The sequence below is a fragment of the Buteo buteo genome, chromosome 19 (genome assembly GCF_964188355.1).
Source record: "Buteo buteo chromosome 19, bButBut1.hap1.1, whole genome shotgun sequence".
Taxonomy (NCBI): Eukaryota; Metazoa; Chordata; class Aves; order Accipitriformes; family Accipitridae; genus Buteo; species Buteo buteo.
In genome coordinates, this window is record NC_134189.1 from 13,996,153 (window position 1) to 14,012,928 (window position 16,776).

At 41.3% G+C, this 16,776-nt stretch overlaps 1 protein-coding gene across 4 annotated transcripts in view; it reads left to right on the plus strand.

Moving 5' to 3' along the window:
• Positions 1-862: 862 nt before the first annotated feature.
• BCL2L13 (BCL2 like 13) overlaps positions 863-16,776 on the plus strand; it is a 45,766-nt gene continuing 29,852 nt past the window's right edge. The window contains exons 1-3 of one of the 4 annotated variants that reach the window (XR_012653588.1): positions 863-1,086; positions 6,709-6,898; positions 16,457-16,567. Coding sequence is in view for 3 of the 4 variants with exons in the window: in XM_075051227.1 (XP_074907328.1) it covers positions 6,778-6,898; positions 16,457-16,567 (232 nt within the window). In the remaining variant the exon portion in view is untranslated. Of the gene's footprint in view, positions 1,087-1,893; positions 1,965-6,708; positions 6,899-16,456; positions 16,568-16,776 lie in introns of those variants that run through there. The other 3 variants (XM_075051227.1, XM_075051224.1, XM_075051226.1) reach the window with 3 other exon arrangements.

A 16,776-nucleotide genomic window follows, 5' to 3' on the forward strand; every position in this document is an offset into this window, starting at 1 on the left:
TCATTTTGTGGTGCAGAAGCGTTCAAGACCGTTTTCGAATGATGTGCTGATTCTTCAGGAGTTCTGTTACTGCTTCCATCGTTTTCTTTATGGCAAAACTTAAAGCAATCTTCATAGCCTCTAATGGTATTTGTTTATTCTAGCTGGCGGAAAGCTTCTATTTCCATTCTGCGGGTACACCTACCGAAAAAAATAGAACTGTTCCTTACAAATCGGTGTCAAATGTAGTATTTGTCATATCCCTGCTCCTTCCTGGCCTACTTCTGTTTCGTCAATTTTTACGGCACCTTGTTTTCTGTGTGAAAAAGCTTATTACAAAACCGTGTAACTTTTGTCTTTTTTCATATTGCATTTACGTTACAGTGCGGGGAATCAACTTGTATTTTGGGGCTTGAGAACACTTTACTGTCGTTTTGGGCGCAATCTAAATAAAGCAGTCAGAACTGTGTCCGGACTTGCTTCCTTTCCTCCAGCCCAGGTGCTCTGTGACACCCCCTCCCCCCCAGCCTTACGGGCGGCTTTCCGTGTGGGGCTCTGACCCAGCCAACCCGCACCTACAGCCCTCTGAACCGCATCAGGGCCGCGGAAGCCGACTGCCACCCGCTCCTTCCCTCAGAATCTGCGAGGAAAGCGCCAAGGGGGTTAACGCGAATCCTCCGGTTGCGTTTTGCTTGAGTACGTGTGCCATTGGGCGCAGGAAACCCGCTCCCGCCCCGGGAGAGGGGCTCATCCCTCTCCTCGCCCCACGGCCGCTGCCCCGGCGCCTCTTCCCGCCCCCTCGGGGAGTCACGTGACGGGGGAGGTGTCCCGCCGGGCTCCGCCCCTCGGCGCGGGCCGTGACGCGCGACACAAACCGCCGCGACGTGACGCCCCCGCCGCCGTCCCCTCCTCCCCGCCCCTCCATCATGGCGGCGGCGGCGGCGGCGGCAAATTAGGGCAGAGCTCGCACCGCCTCGCGCGCGCGCGCGGGCGCCCACCACCCCCGGCGGACCGACCCGGAGCAGCGCCGCTCCTCGCCCGGCCCGCCCTCCCCCCCCTCCTCCTCCTCCTCCTCCTCCTCCTCCCCGCCCCCCGCGGCGCTCACAGGTGAGGAGGGGGGTGGGGGCGGGCGAGTGATTTATTTATTTATTTTCCCCTCGCGCCCCCGCCGGCCGGGAGTGGGGTGGGGGGAGCGGGCGCGAGCGCGAGGACGGCGCGGCCGTTGGGCAGCTCGGCGGCGGTGGCACCGCGCGCGCCGCCACCGCCGCCGCCTCCTCCTCCCCCCCTCCCCCCTCCCGCCGCGCGCTGCCTGTGAGGGGAGGGGGGAGCCGGCCGCTCTCCGCGGGGCCGGTGGCCGGAGAACTTCCCCGCGGGGGCGGGGCGCGGCGGGGCCACGCCCCTCGGCGGCCGTTGCCCCTTCCCGCCCCCGCCGTGACTGCGGCTGAAGGACGCGTCCCGCCGAGGGCCGGCGGCGAGCCCGGCGCGTCGCTGCCCGGCGGGCGCCGCCCTGGAGCCGCGGGCCCGGCTCCGGCCCCGCGGTGTGGGAGAAGGGGCTGTGCCCCCTCCGGCCCCCGGCAGCTCCTGAAGGGCGGCGGCAAGGAGAGCCGCGGCTCCCCCGCCGCAGGGGCTGCGGCCTGCCGGCCTGCCCGCAGCTGCCGCTGTAGCGTGTAGGCTGTGACTCCCGCACGGACCCGGCCGGCTGACTCATCCCGGCTTTTTGCTCCTTGCCGTTTCTGCCCGGATATAAATATCTCATTCATCGCCGTAGTAACTGAGTAGCTTACGCTGCACTCTCGCAGGCTGCTCGACTGCTCCGGCTCTGGGTTCGTCTGGCACCGTTGATGCTGACAGCGAGCGCAGGGCTTCTGCCTTACCTGCCTCTCCTCTCGTTCACTTCCAAATCCAAACAGCGCCTGGCAAATTAAAAAAGAAAGTGAATGAAAGCTTGTTAAGCAAAGCTGGGTCTGTCGTGATTTAATATTGTGGTAAGACAGTTTAAAGGATTGAGAACCTTTCTAGTAGATAACTCATACAGTTTTTGGGTTTCTTCCTAAAAGAAAAATCAATCTGTTTGCCTAGAATGCTCACTTAATTACATTTCCCTCTCTAAGGTCAACTAAAACCACCGGCCAGATAAAAAACTATCAAATTTTCCAGTATTTCTCTCCATTACGTGCCACCAGAGGATCAGTAATGGATGCAGTATTGATTCATTTCCAGTAGGAATTGACATGTTTGAACTCAGTAGTTCTCAGTTTATTAAAAACAATGTCTTAGTCATACCGTCATATATTGTTGGAAGAGTGCTCAGAAGAATTTATCTTCCAACTCGATTGCAATGGGGTGCTTTGGAAAGTCGTGGCTGTTACATGTTTTCAGAGACAAATTGCTGCAAGGTTAAACTAGTCCACACGTGCAAGTCTCATCCAAAATCCCTATGCAAGCTGTCTGGTAAGGGTGCAGAGCGCTTGACTATTTTCCATCTTGTTGATACTAGGTGTGGTTTTGTAGACCTGCAACTTCTTGAAATTCGGTACATTTGGATAAAGAGCACCATATAAATGTAAGGCTGTAGATTAGAGTGAACTAAGAGTGGTTACCTGTTGCAGAGATTGATATCAGGAGGGTGACCCAAACCTGTGAAGGTATCGATAGCATGCTGCCCTAAAAATGATTTGAACTCCAGTGCTACCATTTTGTTGTCCCTCTAAATCTCCCTGTCCGTGCTTGGGTGAACACTTGCTGACTGAGTCCATGCATGCTTTGAAATAATTTTCCAGCAGCAGGAAGTATTCCACTAGAGCAGCTGCCTAGGATTGCTAAGTTTGTAGCTGGTAACTGAGGCTTGGTAACCGGGGCTGTAGGTGGGAACTGCATCCAGCCCTAGATTGACTCCATTTTCAAGTGGAACTTAACTGTGGTCATGGTGGTGGTGTTATTTGTAAAAAGAAGGCAATATGTGACTGTGCTGTTGTTTCTGGACCTGTGTTTTTAGTGCATTAGAAATCGGTAGCAATATTGATCACCTACTGTTTTGTTTATAAACATGCAGCAAAATTCTTTGTAAGGCTGCAGCTCTAAATGCAAAAGGCAAGTCTCAGACCTGCAACAGTCGAATAAATGTGCAGTAGATCTTAGTGGCAGCTGGTGAACTGTTCTTACAGGCAATGTCATAATGCTGTTGCATTTTGGCTTTTGAATGATGCACAGTAAACGCAGCTTGATGCGTAGTAGGATTTGTGCAGGTAAGGACTAAAACATAGCAAAGCCTCATCGCTAGGGGATTATATTCACTGTATTCATTGGTGGACTTGCGTTGCCCGTTATCTAACGTATAACTCTTCTGTGGATTAGGATGTGACAGATTGCATGAGGAAATGTCAGTCTGACTGGAACTCCTGTTCTCAGGTTGGTTGAGCAGCTCAGCCCACATGAAACAAGTGACAGCAGGGTTGGAGGAGTAAGGAGCTAAGTAAGCTTCAACAGGTGTAGCCTTTTATTCCCCCAAGGGTGCAGGAATTGAGGAAGGTGAAATTTTTTGTAGGGAGTAATTGGTAACAATTTTGATCTATTTAGCTTTTTAATAGGCAATATTCTTGTAGTGAATCTGTTACACCAGAAGTAACCTTCTTGCCCCTGCTTTGAGCCTTAGGTAGTCTGTATAATGCCTTATTTCCTCTGCTCCGTTACATCTCCCATACAAGCCTTTGTCTTATTCTCTTAAACAGTTTCCTGACTCTCTTCCATTTTGCTTCTGTAGTGGAAAGCTCTTCTTCCTCTGATCTGATCTCTCAAGCTGCTTGTCCTTTTTTTAATCCCACTCATTCCTGAAAAATGCTCTTTTCTGAGACATTTACAGTATCTGAGTCAATATTTCTCTTATTTCTTTTTGTAAACAAAACCAGTCATTCACAATTCAAAATGAGTAATTCAGTTGCTGTGCTGTGGGCTTCTCTCAAAGGAAGACCAGTGATTCTGAAGTGCGTTTCCAGTCTGACATTCTTTTATGTGAAGCTGAGGATACTTCTTCCATTCAAGTTCTTAAGTCTCCCTTCTCATTTCAGTATAAAACTACCTCTCAGAATATATCAACCAAAGTGAGTACTTTTTTTCATCCATAGCTTATTTTTCTTCATTTTTTTTCCCAGGGAAACATTAACCACTATTTAAATAAGCTGTGGTCTGATTCTGTCTCTTCCTGCCCCCCCCCCCGAGGTGCTGAGCTAAGCATGCTGAAATTTTTGTGAATTAGGCCTCACTGTTGCACATGGATCACTGTGCTAGTATGGAGTCTCATGCTTGTTTTGATCGACTGTTTTTTTCTTTCATTTTCTGCATTGATCTGGAATTATATTTTGAAGAATAATCTTTGTTATATATTCAGACTTGTTCTTTGATCCACAGCATAGTGTCTGGATGTCTCTGGACCATCCGTCAGACTGATTCTTTCAGGACAGATCAGTTCAGGTTGTCTGGAAGGGCTCCCATTCACTGTGTAGGCGTTGCGAGAAGCGTGTTGGTTTCAGGACTGTGGATCTCTACTGAACATACCAGAACTGAAATGTGCTGGCGAGCTTTTGCTTTTTGGTGAATGGCATCTTTCACACCTGGTGGTGTGATGCGATGATGGCATCTGGGGATCTGGTCTGAAGAGCAGATCTATTGTTAAAGGATTCTAAAGTCTTCTAAGCAGTTACTTTTTCCAAATCTCCCTGCTTAATGAAAGTCTCAGTTTGTGGAAATGGCTGAAGGGTAACTGTGTATTGTGAAAAAGCTGCGTTTATCCTCTGCTATAATTTCTTTCGTTTCTGAAGCATGATACGTTGCCTGTAGAGCACTCTGGGATAGAAGAGGCAACATAAATGTAGGATTACTACTCCAAGGGAAAAGGGATGAGCATTGACTCAAAGTTTCGACATTGGTTTCTTTCTATATAAATCACTACTCCAGTTCAAGCCATAGCAAAGACTCAACCGAATTTTTCTGGTAAAGGATTTCAGGCATTTTGAAATACATGGCAAGAGGCAGGGCTTCCAGAGTATAGTCTTCATGAAAGAGTCCTCTTCTGTTTTCAATACTGAATGAGTTTCAGAAACTAGAGTTGCTAAAGATTAAAGAAAGAACGCTTAGCCAATTTTACACCAACTCTTTTCCTTTTGCAGCTTTTAGTTTGACAGATAAATTTTTCTTTGCCAAGCTACCTACTCACACAAGTAACTGTGCCACAGCACAGTTATAGTTCTGTTTATCCTTAGTAACCAGTTGTACTGCTATTAATCTGAATTCCTTTCCAGGGAGGAGGGTGGTTAGAAGTTAGCCCAGATATCTTGGATAGCTAGACAGGTCAATACTTTTCTTTTGCTTGCTCTGTTTATTATTATTATTTTTAATCTTGAGGCTTCATTTGCAGATTGTGCTTTGGTTTGGGAGCCTGGTTTTCTCTCTTAGTCTCAAGGCATTTCCAGTGTAATTGGGAAACCTCTTGAGATGTTCCAACTTCTGTTCCCTGTATATAGCATTTTTCTCATTCTAACTGCTTTAAACTTGGTTTAAATTTTTCTTCTAACTCTAACTGCAGTCTCACACTAGTAAATTGTCTAGCTCATTCAGTATCTGTTAAGTAGCTGTTCTGTAGCATGAACATTTTTTGCGTGCCTTTCATTTAGACATCCATTCCAGTGGCCAAGAATGGGCTATTACTTGTTTGGGAATGACTCTTTGAAGTGATGGAGAACTTAATTTTGAGAGTTTATCTTAAAGCCCTAAATATTATTATTTGATTCATCAAGTTGGTAGCAGGTTGGAAGTAGTTATCCAGACTGTTCCTAATATAAAGAGCTAAAACGTTGATTAATCTGAAACTTCCTTTCAATCTGTTGTATGGCTTTTTCCCCACTTCCATGTTGTTTTCTGAGATTTTGTCTTTCTAACCTTGTCCTTTATGGCTGTTTTTAATTTCTCTCTGCCTTAGTTTTTCATGCTATTCTTATTTGGATGTTTGAAAAAAGCAACAAAACAATTAGAGTAAAACAGGGAAGTTCTTTGGCCAGATGTTGCTGTTAGGTGTGGATTTCTCGTTTGTAAGTATTAATGTCTGGGTGAGAAATCCATGAAGCACAACCATCTGTTCTTCCAATCCCTACCCTGAATGTGGAATTTCCTTTTTTTACCATGTGTTTTCCAGTGCCGTTGGAACAGTAAAATGAATTTGAGGTAACTGTGGTCACTTTTTCTGCATTAAAATTTTTAAGCATCGTAATAGTGAATCTGAGCAAGCAGAGAATCAGGAAAACACTCATCGGAGGCTTAGGGGAAGAGATACTCCTCAGAACCTGTCTTTTTACCTCAAATTGTAGTTAACTAAGTCTTCAGAATCCCTCAAAACCTCTTTGCATGAATACATGTGTGTGTTTTTGTGTGGTTGAGTTGGGAGACATTAGGAGGCAGACACGTGGTGAGGAACTGTTCAGTTTGCTTTAATGTGAGAGTATGCATGCCAAGCAGGAGTGAGAAATGCCACTGCTGGCAGCAGGCAGGCAGGGCACTGGACTGGGGGCAGTTGGTTTTACTCTGCACGGTTCTTATTAAAATAAGAATGCATAGGATATCAGGGCAAAAAACTGAATATTACCTCACGATTGTTACATAATTCCTTGTTATGTATGAGTTCATGACCTATTGCAGCCTTATAAAAAAAAACAAATAAAATGCTCTATTCTTTCCTTACAGTCTTCCTCAGTTACCCGGAGAAAACTCTGCGTGCCCCATAAGAACACTGCCGCATTGCAAGCCAACCCGATGGCGTCCTCTACTGCTGTGCCTGTAGGATTTCACTATGAAACAAAATACGTAGTTCTCAGCTACCTGGGACTTTTATCACAAGAGAAGCCACAGGAGCATCCTCCTCCTTCAACTCAAGGTAATATTTGCATATTCATCTGTACCTGTTTACATATGCAACTGTATTTGCAATTAGTTCTTCAGCTGTTTGAGGATGGATGCAGAATATTAGCCTGATGCTTAGTGTAATGCATCTCCTATTTCATTCATTTAAAATAATGGGAAGAGATGCTGATGGAAACAAAGCTGTTTGTATTTAGATTACTGTTTTCATTTGAGCTATGCCAGGGCCGATTGGTGTTTATGAAGCAAATAAGTGATTTAGTAGCTGTCGAGGTTAGGAGGGGTGGATATATATTATCTTTGTTGAGCCATCTTGAGAATTTGCGTCCATGCTTGCTTTTTTTGTGAGGCAAGTGGAAGTAAGTAGCAGTGAGGTGGTGTTTACCAGCATAAACTATAAGCGATGACTTGAGCAATCTTATATGCTAAATAGTTTTGCCCTATTACGTTGTTGTCAGTCAGTGGTAGTGCAGAGATGTGAGACTTAACCTGGCCTATGCTGCATGTATTTATTCATTTATTTTTAAGAAGTCAAGGACTGCATGGAGTCAGATAGAGAGATGTTTCTTCCAGAACAGGTTTATGCATATAGGAGGTTAAATAAATAAATAGGAGGCAGAATAAAAGAAGTTTGATTGATTGTGTTTCACATAAGCCTAGGTAGTAAAACTCTATTTTGTGGTGGCAAGCACTTAAACAATGTCGTTTGTCAAGATTGTTTTGGTGGCTTGTCACTTCTTAATGACGTTTCAGTCACTACTGGTTCCCGTGATTCAGAACTTTTTCTGATGAAAGGCGTATTAAAAAAAAAAAGACAATCTTCAGAATTTTTTTTTTTTAACAAGCATTTAAGAATGCATACTCTGTCATTTACTGAACTTACCTGTCATGAAGTGAGAAATTCCTGAGAAGAAAAGACAGTATCAAAGTTATGACAGAAATGATTTTACCAGTTTGGCACTAAAGCATACAGCATATGTTGGTTATATTATATATAGTTTATAAAATTAATCTTACTGTATTTAAGGTATGTCTCTTCTACTTTGACTGCATCTGAGGTCCATGAAAGGAGAGGTACCTTAGTGTCAAGATGCTGTTTCATAAAACCCTTTGTTGGAAAATGTGCTTATTTTAGCAATAATGTCTCATTCTGAATATCCCATCTGGGCTAACTGGGGTGTAACTGGAAATGTATTGAGTACATATAAAGCTACAATGTGGAAAAGTCTACTTTGTTCTGTAAATGCAACTGTTAGTCTTAAAGCTTTTTTTTTTTTTTATAATTTGGTTGTAGTTACCTTTTAAATGTTTGCAAATTGAGGGGAAACCGTGCAACTGATTCTCATTACTGAAACCTCTAAGAAATATTTGAATTAAAGAGCAATATTGAAACTTTATAAAGAGGAAGCTACAAATGCTTAAATAAACATTTTGTACTCAGATAAGAGGACTTTTAAGCTCCTGAGTAAAAGTAACTGTTGAGTTTACTTTCCAGATATTATTTAGATATGTTAGCTTGTGTGATGGCAGGCTGTAGCTGGATTTGCTCTTAAAATACTCTAAAACATTGATACTTTCCAAATCTGTTCTTTAATCCTTATTGCTCTAAATGTTCCCTTTTAAACAGGAAATTCTCCTACATTTCCCCCACCCTCACTCACAAAACCAGACAGTGACCACAGCTTCTCCTCTCCTGGTCATCTTTCACTGTAATTAGATCTCTCTTACAGTGTTTTTTACTGCTTTCTGATCAAAGCCTCTGGATAAAATAATTTTCCCTTACTTTTAATCTGCCATGCTATTTCTCACTCTGTTTTGTAATGCCTTGGATGGACTTCAGGCTGTTATTGAACTAAGTGCAAACACTTTATCCTTCTGCTTCAGGATTTGTTTCATTCTTCCCTAACTCACTTTTCCTCTTGCTTTTCTGCTTTCCGTGCTTCCAACAGCTTTGATTTGTCTGACAGTTACTTTTTAAAAATCCTTTCTCCTACTTCTCCTCTCCTTGCTTGTAATTGAACAGTTGTTTCAGCTGCACTCCCAGGGTACATGTGGTAACAGCCGTGTGTTTATTTTGAACTACTGTATGCATCTTCTGTGAATATTAAGTAGTTTATAGATACAGTCTGTATCTCCTTGTTGTCTGGCACATGGCTGATGCCTGCTTGTGGAGAGCTGTACCAAAGCACTCTGCCCTACATGCCCTATATTCTCCCCTAGGGAGACAGGGAGAGAAGCAGCAGCCCATAATGGATATTACCTGCACTGCCTAATGCGCTGCTGGAAGGTAGCAGGGTATTACAGTAACAAGTGTTGTCTGAGAAATCTGGTTAGAACAAAAGGGATGTGAAAGCCAGTAAATGAAAATTAATAGTTGTTGTATAGAATCCCATCATAAGGAGGAAACTTCTGGGGTTTGGTAACGAAGACATACAAGTGATAATAACAGTATAACATTACATTGTACTTGTCAGTGTGTTTTTCAAGTACTGTCATCAACTGTTGATACGATACCTTGACTGCCTCCAAGTTCCTTTCATTGATGATTTTTGTGGTCCTTTAAAACGCTGGTCAGTAGTCTTTCTACTCTCTATGGCTGAACACTGTTGATTTATGAATTGAGAGGATTCTCATACAAAGTACCTGTCACTTAATCTTGTTTTGCTTAAATTTGGTTATTGTGCTGACAGACCTTTCATGGGAAATAATTGAAGCAGTGATTTTTGCTATTGCCTGTTTCTGTTTTAGTTGCAGAACACTTCTCTATGTTTCATTCATATGAGGTATTGACTCTGCTATATGGTACTTTCCCTTCATCTATTTTTCTTAGATCCAATTAAGTCCTTACTCTTTGTATGATTTCTGTATCATTTTACAATATAAGGGGAGTATCCAGAAAGGCTAGTTTTAGTTTGCCTTAGTAATGTTAACCTCTTCCATCTCCTTTGGGGTCGGAGGATGAGGGACTCCTCTAGAGGGCGGTTCAGGGCAGGATCCTAATTACAGCCACCGGGCATCACCTGCTGGAGGACCTTCTCTCTTTCCATTGCATGTATACAGAATATGGGGAAATAAGGCACATGAGGTGTAGGTAGTATTTCTGTACCTCCCTTGAGTCTCCTTCTGCAGCAGTCTCCCAGTGAAGTTTCAGCACTCCACTTAAACTAGAGAATGTATCTGATGGGTCAAAAATAACAACCAAAAAAGCGATCTTTCCCAACAGGAGTGGTACTATTTTATCTCTGATAGAACTGGTAGGAGAAATTGAATGCTTTTGTCCATTCCCCTCCCTTTCCTCCTATGGTCATCTCCCACAAGCCTCTGCTTTCCTGCATTTCATACTAGAGAGTTCATTTTCTGATGTATGTCTTTTTGTTCCAAAAACCCAGATAAGAGAAAATCTTCAAGATATTTGTTAGATTTCAATTTAAAACTTCTTGGTTTTGCAGACATAATATTCTTTATGAGACTGATGGGTTTTGGAGGGATTTTATATAATGAAGAGAAAACTCAGGCACATTACTTAGAAAATTACCTCACTGTATTTCCTTTTGGATCTCTTGGTTGGTCTTGACTTTGTTGCAGGAAAGATGGCTTCAATTACAAGAGCTAAAAATACTTCTGGCTTCAAGCAAAGAAGGCTGATCTAAATCAATATCTTGACTACTGCTTTGAAATTTCTATTTGGATAGCTTCTCTTCAGTGCAGGGACTGAAGAGAGAACCATCCGCGGTATTCTAGGCTGTTAAAGAAAAGACAGTTTCATTGGACAAATCAATCTTTTAACATTATGGCTCTATAGTATTCTGTAGTGGATTTCAGTATAGTATTCTGTAATGGATTTCAGTGTCTCCTGAGGAAAATCCAGCAAACTTAACTGGGCAGTAGTTTGAGAGATTATTCCTATTACAGTTTTGGCAGAATAATGATTCTGCATAGCACTCACTTCAGTTTATTTAAAGCAAAGTCCATTAGCAGTAAATTCTGTTACTTTTGGTAAGTTTTCAGGTAGGCGAATAATACAAATTGCTCAGATAAATCTGATAAAACGCACACAATAAGATGTCATCTGTGTTAAGTTCACGTGGTTTGAGGCAACAGAGAAGTACAATTATTTAAAATGTGTGGAAGCTCTCAGTTATTTGTTAATTAGATTGTGGAGAGATGTTTTAGTATTTTTTCAGAACTCTTGTAGTATTTATAACTACTGGTTCGTACACAGAAAATAAATATCAAATATTGGAAAACATTTCTGCTTTTTCCCCCCTGAAGTTCATGTTCCTTATAGAAGCTTCCAGTCTGCTGTAGTTGTTAGTACTACTTACTTTTTAAGTGAGTCAAAGTACTTTGATTTTGTGATTCAATATATTTGTATTATAAATGCTTCTTTGTGTTTCATCAAGGAATAACTTCTAGTGTATTTCTGTTTTTTTAATCTACTTCCCAATGGTTTGACCCCATCCCATGAGCCTGTGGCTATAACAAAGATTCTGAAGGAAAGTAGTTTTTCTGTGTTTTCCTGACAGAATGAGAAATTTTAAATAATCCCTTAGTTCATATAGCATCTGGAAGATCTGTAATCAATGCCACTACTGCACGGTGGCATAGATTACTCAAGAGGTGAACAAGGTTTTGACAGTTTTACAGTTTCCCTGAGGGGCATGCTATCCGCAGGACTTTAATCCAATTATTGTGCACAATGTTATTTTGACCATTTATTATCTGTTTTGGAATTACTGTATGAAGTGCTGCATATAGTCAGTGATCAAGGCATTTTAGTGGTTTCACACACGCGTTTCTTATAGCTGAGTAGCGTTGAACTGGGTTATTGTGAGAAATGGGTTACGTTTATTTGTTCACTTCCTTCAGTTAGAAGTGAACTCTATTACATCTCAGGAAATACATGTACAGGTAGGCAGAGATGGTCAGGTTTCACGGATTGTGGGGTGAGCTCAAGGCTCCTTAGTGGCCATCCCAAATCTAATAGAAGTACCCCTTTTATATGGTTTTGACTGTCATGGGTTGGATACCTGTCATTGCAAAATTTTCTGTCATCAGGTGACACTTTGACTAGCTGTTGCAGAATATCTTGGTTTTCTTCTACTCCATCCCTGTATCTTCACTTACCCTTCATTGTACCTACTGTTGGTCTGTAGGAAATGAAGGAGTTTTTGAGGTGGTTTTAGCTTAGATGAATAACTCATTCCTTAGAAACCTTCCTCTTAGGGCAAAACATACCTACTTTGGCTGAAAAGTCACAGGCTGAAAAGGTACATGTTGTAGGTCAGACCAATCCAGTTTGTGGTAATGAGGGAGCTATTTCCTGAGGCAAGGAAGGGATTTTTGGGGGTGTGACTTGGAGAAGTTAAGAGGTGGTCCCTCCAGGAATGTGAATTGCCACTTAATTAAGCCTCCTCTCTGCCCACAAAAAAAGTTGACTGCTAGTTGGCAATGTCTTGTCTCTTTTTGGTTCTTAATATTTTGGATTTTTGTAGTTTCTTTTAAGCTGAGCATTCTTATGGTTTATAAAAAGCTGCTTTTAAACATTTCTCAGATCAAGGGCTACATCTATATATGGCAGTCTGTGTTATGGAGTTTGCTGGAGTAATGGATATACTTTTCATTGAAGGAAACAGGTCAATAAGTTTGTAAAGAGATTTCTTACATTTTTGTTACTCAGTGCTTATAGAAATTTTAGACACTTATTCTCATTGTTTTAAAAAGTCTGAGATGTTAGAGAAATATTAGAATCATGCTAAAACAAAATTTTTAAGTCAATGTTGACTATACAGAAGTTAATATAGAGACCTGGGAGAACTTGAAAACAGAGATATTGGTAAATTAAAATTACAAGCATGAAAGAAAAAAAATCAGGCGCAATCTGTGACATCAGTGGCTTTCTTTTTCATTCACCTTGCCTTCACTTGAACTAAAAAGGCATAACACCTTTTCAGTCTCTCCTTATAGTTGCTGTAGTCTCTTGTTAGTATGACACAAACACTGTAGAATCCGATGTGCAGGCTCTCTAGCTCTGATGAATGACTTCCCATCCCTCCTCCTCCTGGGATCAAACCTGGGGAACGGATTAGTCTTGTATTGTTACTAAACTTCTGGAATGGCCTTATTGGTGGCGTTTTACCGAAGTATTACATTTATTTAGTAGTCATAACACTTTCCGATTGTCAGTGATGCACATGGTACTTGATGGACTTTCAGAATACGTTTTCCCTACTTTGTAGGTTACCTCCAAACGCCTGAAAAACAAAATCTTAACAAGAACATGCTTGTGCAAAAGGGAACATTTATTCCATAAATAGAAAGTAGAATGCACTATCTTCTTCGCCTAAGACTGTGTAATGAGGTTTGTTGTGTCTTTGGGTTGGGAAGAGGCCTTTCAGAGTCAGTTCATGAACAGCCTGTAATAGGCAAACCCATTTTTTCAGCATAGGAAAGGATTCAGTGTTTATGGATCTTACAAGTACCATTTCTCCTGTGACCATTTGCATTATTAAACAATGAAAATATGCTCTCATCTACCTGAAGCTATTTTTACTGTTTTATTCTACCTATTTGCAAACTGACTTGGAAGTTGTCTAAAGGAGAAAAAGATACCGCTTACTTAGAACATTTGCTGTTGGAATACGCTGTTCTCCAACATCGGGTTCAATTTTTTTTTGGTAGTGGTCAACATACAGCAGATGCAGAAAGCTGAAGTCCATTGATAATTAGGGGAATAAACAGTGCAGTCACTGGTCCGGGAGGGATAGGTTTTTGAGGTTTTGGCACAACTGAATAGTCAGGTGCTATTAGAATCAGCAGCTGCTGCAAAGTTGCGGGTGTTACGAGATGGAAACCATTGACTGCAGCACTGATTATCTAAACAGCTCTTTTGTACACTGGCAGCAATGGAATTTCTCTTCCTTCCATTTTCTGGGTGACTTATTATCAAGTATGACAGCTTGTCATGTGTCATCATCATCACATTAGTCCCGTGAGAACGGATGCTCTTCTTAATACCCTCGTCCCTTCCATATACAGGGTGAAGCACAGGTTAAAATAGGAGTTTGTACTTGCATATACTTGTTGCACTTGACTGTGCAGCAGCGGTTCAGTCATTCAAAGAGGCGACATTAAAGGGACTGACAAGGCATTAGTGAGTGTCTGTTCATTAACCAAAAGGAGGAACAGTTTGCTCCTCTCTGGAATTTATTATTCAGAGTGGCAAAGAGAGGCTGTTTGAGAAGGAATTTAAGAAGGTAAATAAAGTTATTCTGAACATAGTGATGATGATCTCTGTGGTTAAGTAAAATGGAATTGAACTATCTGTTGTTCCTTTAAACTGTTCACATAAATAAATGTAAACATTTTACACTGACTTGTACATTGGTTTAGAAAGATTTATGTCTCGCAGATATCTATTGAGCGCTGAGTTTTTAAGCATTAGCACACATTCAGTGGGTTAATTCTGTGGATTTTTAACTTATTTTTCAAATGTAGGAGACCTTGCAAGCTTATTGTCTAGTGGTCTTTAAACACAGAAAATGCACAGTGTACTTTACTACACATCTGTATGTGTTAACTAGTATCATTGCTTTTATGATTTTCACACACTCTGATATGAAAACTAGTGATATTATGTGTCCATCATGGAGGAAAGGGGAAGGCGATACAACACTTAAAGTGAGTCCAAGCAGATTTAAATAGAGATGAACCAAAGAAAATAGTCATTCATAAGACCACAGGAATGAAGAAAGACATGCCAGAAAGCTACACTGGGTGTTCCAGGACTTACCTGAAGTTTTCGATGTGAAATAGAAGTGATGAGGAAGAGTGAAGTCAGAGGATACCAACATTACAGATATAAATCCTTTCCCTTTTTATTTTCTTCAGCTGAATGAAGAATACACGTAGAGTGGAATGATGTCTAGATGCCCAGGTAGAGCTGTAGGCAGTTGGTGTAGGTGCAGAAAGGGTGAGATAGGTTGGAGAGCCATCAGTATTTGGGTGCATGAGTAAGAAACAGTGGGCATGGGCAATGTTATCAGAAGGTCGGCCAGGAGGTGGTGTTTAAATCATGGGCACAAGAGAACACGAAGTCCCAAAAAAGAATTCTAAGGAATATTCAGAAGTAAGAGAGCTAAGAAAATGTGGTTTGGCTAACCCAGTCACTGATACTGTTGAAAGTAGCAGAGTGCAGGGCTAATGAGGATTGATAATTGACCCAAAACTTAGGGAAGGAAATGTCTGGAAGGGGGATTACTTAGCAAAGGGAAGTTTTGTGGTCAATTTTATTTGTTTGTTTATTTATTTCAGGAGTAAGTTGACACAAAATTCACTTCTATATTCATGTGGAGATCCATTTTATCTCTAAGTAGGACATTTTAAGGAATTGAAAGGAAGAGGAAAATCTCAGTGGCAGGCTGTTGATTCAGTGACATTCGGTGAAAATAAGACAGCAGTTAATGGAACAATTTTTGTGGTGTGCTTTGAGAATGGGATTTGAAGACATGCTTGAAGGCTGATGGAAGAAATAAAGATGAGCAAGCCCAAAGAAAAAGCAGCTAAATAGCAAGAATTTTGAGCTGGAACTCTGTCCTCGACATCTAGTCTTTGCATTAGTACCCATCCCATAAAACAGTTACTTGAGTAGTTACCTTGCTATATGGCCTTATATTGGAAAGGTTGACATTCAGCAGGCAGTTGCTTAAAGGTTCAAATGTTTTAAATACCTAGGCTTGTTTGGAAACAGTTTTGTGTCTCTGTTTCGCTACAACATAATAATTAAGGTGATTGAGAGTCTATGTAATCCAGAATGATATGGCTGAAACAGCTTCTTTTTACCAAATATCTAGTCAGCATGTGGAATATATGTTCATGATCCCATACCACAACATGTACTTCTGGGGATATGCAACCATTTCAAATTCCTAAATGACTTGATTAGGAGATAAGAATTGACCGTTGACTGACAATTGTGGGGTCTTTTGCCTCTATTGTTACAGGTGAACCTGGTCTTACATTATTTCATTGTGGCCTGTAGACTCCTCATGAACAGTGAAATGATGTACAGTTAATGGATTTCGGGACTTTTCACTGATGTCATTACATAGTTGCTCTGAGTATTTTTGTAGTTTTTGCAGGCATCAATATCAATTTTATGTTTTGCTTCTAAAAATCAAGCTTATGCCTATGTCTGCTTTGTTTTGGTGTAGTTTGATAATGACTGTATTACTTTGAATGACTGCTTGTTTATGTGCCTTGGTTTGATTTTGGTCTTAAATTTAAGATAACTTTGTTTTTAGAGCTGTTCTATATTCTGTTTGTGCCCTTACACTTCTAATTTTTTTTAATATATTCATACTTAAAGCACCTATTCTATCTCGAATAGCCCTGGAAGTTTATGTGTTTCTGGGTTCATATAATAAAACTTTTGTAGTAAGTGCCCTTAAGGGATCATACTTTTTATGTTGCTGTCTGCAATAGGACTTTCACCTTGAATTCCTCTACAGTTAATGTGCCATTATCTACCTTATTTGCAGTACCACATTTGAATAATTTCTCTGGTTTCTTTTAGGGACTCAACAACAGCTTATGACACAACATGCTTTGGAGAAAGAGGCTTTGGAGAAGATTAAAATAGAAATCGAGGAGGAGCTAAAACGTCTTGATGAAGAAATCTTGGAAGGTGCTCTACAGATTTTCCCATTTCAATTGATAATCTCTGTGCGCTATAATGGTGGTTAATTTGTAACAGGTACTCTAGTTAAAGAGATTTTTGGACGCATTGAATCTCTTTACCCTCTTCCCCCAGAAGATTTCTACAGATTGTCACATAGTAAAATAGTTAAACGTTACCGTTTGGAGCAGTGGAGTCTAGCCAAAGCAAACAGTTGA